An 8,562-nucleotide genomic window follows, 5' to 3' on the forward strand; every position below is an offset into this window, starting at 1 on the left:
TCACTTGGGCCTGTAACATGGCTTTTGGTGAAATCTCTGTAGCCGTACATCTGCCACTCTCTCAGCCTGCCAGTCCTCTCTGCCCTCAGCCATATGGGGTTCATGTGTGTATTTAAAACAGGCAAGGAAGGAAGGAGCAGGAACACAGTATTACTTCCAGGCTGGCCACTTATAAGACATCATATTCAACTGGGTAAGGTGGCTCATACCTGTATAATCCAAGCTACTCAGGAGGCTTAGACCTGGAGGATTACAGTTCAAAGCTAGCTTGGGCAGAAAAGTTGATGAGATTCCATCTCCAATTAACTAGCAAAATGCTGAATTAGAGGCATGGTTTATGGCATGAATACATCATCAGCAATCAAAACTAGCAAGAAAGAACATGAGTTCATGCACCAGCACCAGCACACAAAAATGTGATGATAGGGTATCTACAGTCCTGCATATGCATGCAGTAAGATATCTGAAAGCAATATGCTATACATGAGCCTTTGTATTGGGCACAGGGTGCAGAAGCCTGTAATCCCAGTCCTCAGAAGGCTGAGGAAGGAGAATCTCATGTTTGAGGCAGCCTGGGTTGCATTGTGACACACTGTCTCAAAAAATTGAGAAGAAAGCTGGGCGCCAGAGGCGCATGCCTGTAATCCTACCACCAGCACCTGGCTCTGTCTTCCTCTTTTTTTTTTTTTTTTTTTTTTGTGGCCAGTCCTGGGGCTTGAACTCAGGGCCTGGGCACTGTCCTTGAGCTTCTTTTTGCTCAAGGCTAGCGCTCTACCACTTGAACCACAGCACCACTTCCAGCCTTTTCTGTGTATGTGGTACTGAGGAACGGGACCCAGGGCTTCATGTTTGCTAGGCAGCACTGTAACACTAAGCAACACTCCCAGTCCTGACTTCCTTTTTTTATGAACCATTATCCTCCAAGTTTAGCCAGGAGATCTCACCCAGGGTAGTGTTGAGCCAGCGTATTAATTCACTTAGATTTTCCTCCTGGTACAGGAAGATGTGCCAAGGATATGTAGGTAAGTCAAAACCATGATTTCTGGGGTGTTTTAACTAAGTAATTGTACTTAAATAGAGAGCAAGAAAGGTGGTACTGACTGCTGTACACGGATCCCCTCCCTTCCCCCACAGACTCCAACAACCCAAGTGGACAACTGGGGGGGCAGAGTTCTCTGGACATAGTGCTCCTACAATGAGATCTATCATTTTTCACTCCTGTTCCTAATTCCTACTTTCCACAGATGGGGAGATTACTTCCAAGCCAATGGTGTTGTTCCTGGGCCCGTGGAGTGTCGGTAAATCCACCATGATAAACTACCTCCTAGGGTTGGAAGATACGCGGTACCAGCTCTATACAGGTGAGCAATGTCTGAGTGACTGTTGGTAGTTGAATGGCGTATGTGAAAGTACTAGGAAAAAAATGACGATATTGATGTAGATCTTCAATATGATTGTGGGAACCACAACAAGAGGCTGGCAGCCACACCATGCCCACATGATTCAACGGGAGCCCAGAGTTGAAACAACTCAGATGTCTACGGGTGGATGAATGGATAACCAAAATGTGGTCTGTTCGTACAGTGGAATGCTAGCATTAGAAAGGAGTGATGCATACTGTCAGGATGCATCAGACATTTCTGACACCTTACATGTGACGTAACACCAGGCACAAAGGACACCAACTGTATGATTCCACTCATATGAGGAGTCACGCCTACCTACAATAGGAAAACTCACAGGGACAGAGGTAGATAGAGGTTGCTGGGGGTGGGAAAGTTGTAAGAGTTAGTATTTAACGGGTACCAAGTTGTAGCTTGGGAAGACAAACAGGTTCTGGAGATGGATAGTGGTGATTGTTTTGCAATAGTGCAAATGTACTTATTGCCACTCAACTGTACGTTTAAAGACGGTTGAGGTGGTATATGCTATGTTCTGTGTCTTTTACCACAATTAAATTGAAAAAGGGAACCACTAGCATAGCACATACAGCCTGTGCTGTGGCCAACTCCTTCTGAGGCTCCTTGCCTCCCACGTCTTTTGCAGTGGTGTCCTCATGATCACTGTCTGCACACATCTCACCCACCCATGCAGGTGCTGAGCCCACCACCTCCGAGTTCACAGTCCTCATGCATGGGCCCAAGCTCAAAACCATCGAGGGCATTGTCATGGCTGCTGACAGTGCCAGGTCCTTCTCACCCCTGGAGAAGTTCGGCCAGAATTTCCTGGAGAAGCTGATTGGTATCGAAGTTCCCCACAAACTTCTAGAGCGGGTCACTTTTGTGGACACACCAGGCATCATTGAGAACCGCAAGCAGCAAGAGAGAGGTAATTTAGCACCCATTTCTTTTTTTTTTGTTTGTTTGTTTTTTTGGTCCGGTCGTGGGGCCTGAACTCTGGGCCTGGGCGCTGTCCCTCAGCTCTTCAGCTCAAGGCTAGCGCTCTACCACTTGAGCCACAGCGCCACTTCCGGCTTTTTTCTTTCTGCTTATGTGGTGCTGAGGAATCGAACCCAGGGCCTGGAGCATACAAGGCAAGCGCTCTACCACTGAGCCACCTTCCCAGCCCCTAGCATCCATTTCTAAACAGCAGGATCTCTGTCTTAGAAACCAACCATCTAGCCAGGTGCCAGTGGCTCATGCCTGTAATCCTAGATGCTCAGGAGACTGAGATCTGAGGATTGTGGTTCGAAGCCAGCATGGGCAGAAAGTCCCTGTGAAGACTCTTATCTCCAATTAACCACTCAGAAACCAGAATGGAGCTGTGGCTAAAAGTGCTAGCCTTGAGCAAAAGAGCTCAGGGATGATGCCCAGGCCCCCGTTCAAGCCTCACAACTGACAAATAAATAAATAATAAAATCCCTTTCTAAACTCCCCTCCACCGTGGGTAGAAGGCAGGCTGGAGGGGTGGGTGGGCTGGCCAGGGGAGGAAGTATGACCAGCATTGCCCAAGACCAGGCTTTGCACTCTACCTCATCCACCCCTTCTCTGTCACTGTGATCCCCTTGGGCTTTGAAGGAGTCTTGACCCCTTCCTACTTTGCCAAGAACTGACTTGGTTTGGAGGCTGTTGGTATTTTCTCAAGGGAAGGCCTAGTCTTCTCTACAGGAATTTCTGGCGGTCCAAGTTGGGGCCCAGTTGCCTTTGGGAGACCCAACCTGTTCAGGGTAGCAATTAGATCCTAGTCAGGTTTATTTGAGTTCTGGCTGAGTTGGATCTAAGGCTTCTGTACTTGTTCTAGGTGGGACCTAACTAACTTTCCTTATTTCCACTTTCTGCCTTGTCAGGCCTGCTTCAGTCTAAGCCTTAATCAGCCTTTGTAGACCCTTGCTTGCTTTCAGGTGGCAGAGGAATGTCACTTTGGGCCTGGCAGGCATGAAACTAAGGCAGAGACCACTAAGCGCTGCGATGCAAAACCATCCGCAGCCCTAAACAAGGCAGTCGTAGGAAAAACTGAGCAGATGGCATGTCTTCATTTGTGGTTATGACTTTCATAGACCCTGTTTTGTTAGTAATAGTATTATTGCTCATAATTATAACAGTAAGTCAACACTACAGCCCTGATACTGATTATATATCAGATAATTTGATACATTATTGGTAGGTCATTGTAGAAAAAAATTCAATGTTTTCAAGATAGGAGGTTCTTTCTTTCTTTCTTTTTTTTTTGGGGTCCGGTTGTGGGGCCTGAATTCTGGGCCTGGGCGCTGTCCCTCAGCTCTTCAGCTCACGGCTAGCGCTCTACCACTTGAGCTACAGCGCCAGTTCCGGCTTTTTTCTTTTTGCTTATGTGGTGCTGAGGAATCGAACCCAGGGCCTCATGCATGCAAGACAAGCGCTCTACCACTGAGTCACCTTCCCAGCCCAGGAGGTTCTTATTTCCTCCTTTAGAGAACAAGAAAGTTGAAGAAAGAAGGAAAAGGCACTAAAATATCATGGGCACCGCTTTAATTAGGTGCATTAACTAAGTGCTTTTCTCTTTTATAACAGCACAGTCCTCTTTTCTTACTGCTCTTCTTCTCATACTCTCTTCCTGGCCAGTGGCAAAGCCAAATTCCTGTCCAGGTCTTGATATTATATCTGTGTTTCTTCTAAACCCTGCACCCTCTCTCATTCTTCTGCTTCCGTAACTTTTTTTTTTCCCAACATCTTTGCCATTGCCCTAGATCTTTTAAGACACTTGGAAAATCTCTACTTGGAGCAAGTATTTTGCATTCCTAGAGACTTGGATCCCATTGTAGATTAAAGCAGAGTTCAGGCTGTTCTTGGTTGAAGGCTGACAAAGGGCAGGAATAGTTCTTTAGAAACCCAGAAAATTCCCAACGCTATGACTTCTTTCCACACATGAATGGAATCGTTCTGGAGGGAGAGGCAAAGGGCTTTGTGTGAGCCACCGTCAGCCTGACTTCTCATTCCTGTCTCCCCAAGGTTATCCCTTCAACGACGTGTGCCAGTGGTTCATTGACAGAGCTGACCTCATCTTTGTCGTTTTCGACCCTACCAAGCTGGATGTAGGTCTGGAGCTGGAGACGCTCTTCCGCCAGCTGAAGGGACGTGAGTCCCAGATAAGGATCATCCTGAACAAGGCAGACAATCTGGCAACACAGATGCTCATGCGTGTGTACGGGGCCCTCTTCTGGAGCTTGGCACCTCTCATCAACGTCACAGAGCCCCCTCGGGTTTATGTCAGCTCCTTCTGGCCACAAGACTATAAGCCTGACACCCACCGGGAACTGTTCCTCAAAGAAGAGATCTCCCTCCTGGAAGATCTGAACCAAGTGATTGAGAACAGGTTGGAGAATAAGATCGCCTTCATCCGCCAGCATGCCATCCGGGTCCGTATTCATGCTCTTTTGGTTGACCGCTATCTTCAGACTTACAGGGACAAAATGACCTTCTTCAGTGATGGAGAACTGGTCTTTAAGGACATTGTGGAGGATCCTGATAAATTCTACATCTTCAAGACCATCCTGGCAAAGACCAATGTCAGCAAGTTTGACCTTCCCAACCGTGAGGCCTACAAGGACTTCTTCGGCATCAACCCCATTTCCAATTTCAAACTCCTCTCTCAACAGTGCTCTTACATGGGAGGTTGTTTTCTGGAGAAGATCGAGCGGGCCATAACCCAGGAGCTCCCCGGCCTCCTGGGGAGCCTTGGGCTTGGGAAGAATCCAGGTGTTCCCAACTGTGACAAAACAGGGTGTGGCGAGACCCCAAAGAATCGCTACAAGAAGCACTAGGGTTGTGTGTAGCTGTTCTCGGGTCCCTGTTGGAGAATGAGCTTGCATCCTAAATGTCTGAGAAGTCCTGGTTTATTAACCCTTTGAGTCACACTGGCGAGAATCCGTACACAGTGGAGATTTGGGAGTTGGGGTGAGGCTGATGGTGGGGACAGGTGTGTGGATCTAGTGGGGGTAGAAAGTGGAAACTGTGAACTATAGTGTGCTTGTCTTGTTTCAGTGAGGAAGCCTGGCTGAGGAAGAGCCAGCAGCAACCCTTGCGTTTCCTGGGTCCTGTCTGGGAGGGACAGAGAACAGCTAAGTTCTAGTGCCTGCTAATTCAATGAGGGTCAAATAAGCTAAATGCAGTTGGAATTCCTTCCCCCTGTAAGCTGGGCAGATAGTGAAGCCCGAATGACAACTCCCTCCACACACAGTCAGTCTTTTGTTTGCTCCCCATTCATCCTCAGTTCCCTCTCAAGCTTGAGTTGACTTTCAGCAGTGGACAATCTCTGGAGTCTGAATCTACCTGGGTTTTAGCCTGTCCCAGGAACCTCTTCCCTGTTTCCCCAAGGAGGGTGCCAGTGCCTAGCGAACAAGAGCTCCCAGGTCAGGGTGAAGGCCAGTCTCCCTACGTGTGGCATTTCTTTGATATTTCAGCTGGGGAGCTCAGGCACTCCATTGGCCATGAGAGGAGGGTGAGTGGGTGGTGTCTTCAGGCCATTCCCCTCTTGGAAATGACTGAAATGAAGGTACTAGAAGGGCTCAGGGGGTTAATTGGTTTGCAGTGTGTCTTTGTCTATTGCATGTCTTGGAAAACTCAGATCCTAAAGGCATTGGGTTTCAGAGAGGACAGTGGAGGCCTTGCTCCTTGGTCTTGGGGACTTCTCTGGGCAGTCACCCTCTCCCAAGTTTAGGGGGAGGCCATTTCTACAGCTTCTCTGTGGAAACATGGCAGAGGTGTTGCTGCTTCCGGATCCCATTACCATGGCTTTTCCTTTCTCCTCCATTTCCTCATGCATCAATACTTAAAACTCAGAATTTTCCTAGGATCAGATCCAGCACCAGCCATTCGGCACCTACCCCTATGGCAACCAAGGCCTAAGGTCCAATTTCTACTTGCGTGTGAGGCAGGTGAATGTACCACAGGTCAGCCAAACACCAGTGAGTGTAAATTTGTGTGTCCATCATCAAAGAGAGAGATTGAGGAAATGATATACCCAAGGGGACAGAAAAAGAACTCCTTGTGAGAGTCTCATGAGGCCCACACATAGCACCACCTTGGAGGGGAAGGCCTGGGGCCTGGGCAGCCTTTTGATGGAGCATGCCCAGTGAACTCATGAGTGCGCAGGGGTGACCCAGAGTTGTCTCGAGCAGCTGTTCAAGCAACGCCAACAGCTCTTCTTGGGAGCAAACTGCCACTGATGCCTTGACCACAAGACGTGAGTATCTACCAGCACCAGAAGCTCATCTGGACCAGAGGAAGGCTGAGCCAGAGTTCCTTCCTCTGAGGGCCCAGGCTCATAAGCAGATCCCCATGACCCACGGGGTCCACATGGAGAACTGCAATGCAGGAGCTTGTGTTCTTCTGAATTCTTAGCAGCCGGCACCTTCTACCAGGGAGGCTTCTGCTTTGGACTTCTTTGTGGAGAACCTCCACACAAGAGAGCCAGAGCCCCCAGAGCTGCTTGGACACACAACACTGTTTCCAAGAAGCAAGTTAGTGGGAGAAGAGCCACCGTTTCTGCATGGGGGCATCCACGGAGCCTGGTGGCCGGGACTGATGCGCCTCAATGTGTCCTGGACTTTTCTTCCTTTAAAACAAACAGTCCCCTTATCTCTCCTCTCTATAACTTGCCCTTTTGGGAGACTGTTCCTCGTGCCTTTCTCTTTCATGGTCCTCATGCTTGTGGCTTGCTTTGGGCACATATGTTTTTGTTTTTTCTTTCTTTTTATTCAATGCAGTCAGGGGAATTAAAAAAAAAGTAGAACTGTATGGACCTCATCATAGCTGTCAGTGTCACCATTGCTTTGGGAGAAGCGGGTGCAGTGGGGCTGATAAACTCACACAATATTTGTATTTTTGAGGGGCTGCCTTCTCAGTGTGCTCTCTTGTGAATTTTTTTTTTTTTCTTTTCTCCATCTCTTTCCTTTTCTGTCTCTCCATTCTATTCCTCTTCTTATGCACTGACCTACCTTTTCTCTGTTGACCAGTACAGGTTAGAACCTGTACTATCCTTTGTCCAGCTCCATGGAGATAGATTTCAACCAGGATTCTCTTTTATTTTTATTTTTTGGATGGGGAGGCAGAGCTGGAAGTAGAGGAAATGTAGCATCTAGAGATTCCCCAGAAGGAGTAGTATTTGAATGGCTGTGCGGGAATGTGGCCAACCCTTTCCAGCGTTCTTTTCTATTCAAATTTCAGCAGGGAAAAAAAAAAGTCTCAATAAAGTTCCAATCTCTCTTTAACACCTTGTCGTTCCTTTAACACAGTGCTTGACATGTAGGCGCTCTTCACTCGTGTGTCGCTGTATCTACTGGAGCAGTAAAGAAGGTGACTGGGTTTTTACTTGCTTGTTTTGTTTCTTTGAGACAAGATCTTGCTATGTAGTTCAGGCTTGCCTCAAACTTGTCATCCTTCTGTCTCAGTCCCCAACGTGTTGGGAATTATAGGTGTGTGCCACATACCTGGTTTGACTGTGTGCTCTGTGCTGTATGTGGATGGTCCCCAGTTGAGGGGTGGGGAGAGTCTGGGGTGGGAGAGTGGCTGGAGTCATTGTGTGAATATATGAGTGGATTACAGATTATGGAGGAGTGTGTGCAGGCAGAAGTGTGGGTGAGGGAACCCTGGGAGACTAGGGCAGAGGTAGTCACAGAAAGCCAAAGTGTCAGTTCCTGATGTTGCAGGTGAAAAGGCCTTAGAAAACTCATGAGTAGCCAGGCATCGGTGGCCCACACTGTCATCCTAGCTACTCAGGAGGCTGAAAACTGAGGATGGCTGTTCAAAGCCAGCCTGGGCAGGAGACTCCGTGAGACTCTTATCTCCAATCAACTACTAGAAAACCAGAAGTGGCACCGTGGCTCAAGTGGTCTCTACCACTTGAGCGCTAACCTTGAGCTGAAGAGCTCAGGGACAGCGCCCAAGCCCAGAGTTCAGGCCCCAAGAGCAGTGACATAAAGCTGTCTGTAGGAAAGGAATAGTCCATAGGTTGTGCCCTCCTCTTAACCTAAGGAGAAACTATAAAGAAACTACAAAGAAAGATTTTTCTATTATTGTGTTTCCCACACTGTCTCTGGGGAAGGGAACCGGTTTCCAGATACCTAAAGTACCTGAGCTTCAGGCC

The 8,562-nt window shown here is 48.1% G+C and overlaps 1 protein-coding gene across 2 annotated transcripts in view; it reads left to right on the forward strand.

The window, feature by feature from the left end:
• Srl (sarcalumenin) overlaps window positions 1-7,687 on the forward strand; it is a 47,815-nt gene extending 40,128 nt beyond the window's left edge. For both annotated transcript variants that reach the window (XM_042698468.1, XM_042698467.1), the window contains exons 4-6: window positions 1,245-1,361; window positions 2,095-2,328; window positions 4,428-7,687. In XM_042698468.1, coding sequence (XP_042554402.1) covers window positions 1,245-1,361; window positions 2,095-2,328; window positions 4,428-5,239 — 1,163 coding nt within the window. In that variant the 3' untranslated portion in view covers window positions 5,240-7,687. The remainder of the gene's footprint in view (window positions 1-1,244; window positions 1,362-2,094; window positions 2,329-4,427) is intronic.
• Window positions 7,688-8,562: the final 875 nt, after the last annotated feature.

Source organism: Dipodomys spectabilis, unplaced genomic scaffold (assembly GCF_019054845.1).
Source record: "Dipodomys spectabilis isolate Male_0828 unplaced genomic scaffold, ASM1905484v1 ptg000231l, whole genome shotgun sequence".
In the NCBI taxonomy this organism is placed as follows: Eukaryota; Metazoa; Chordata; class Mammalia; order Rodentia; family Heteromyidae; genus Dipodomys; species Dipodomys spectabilis.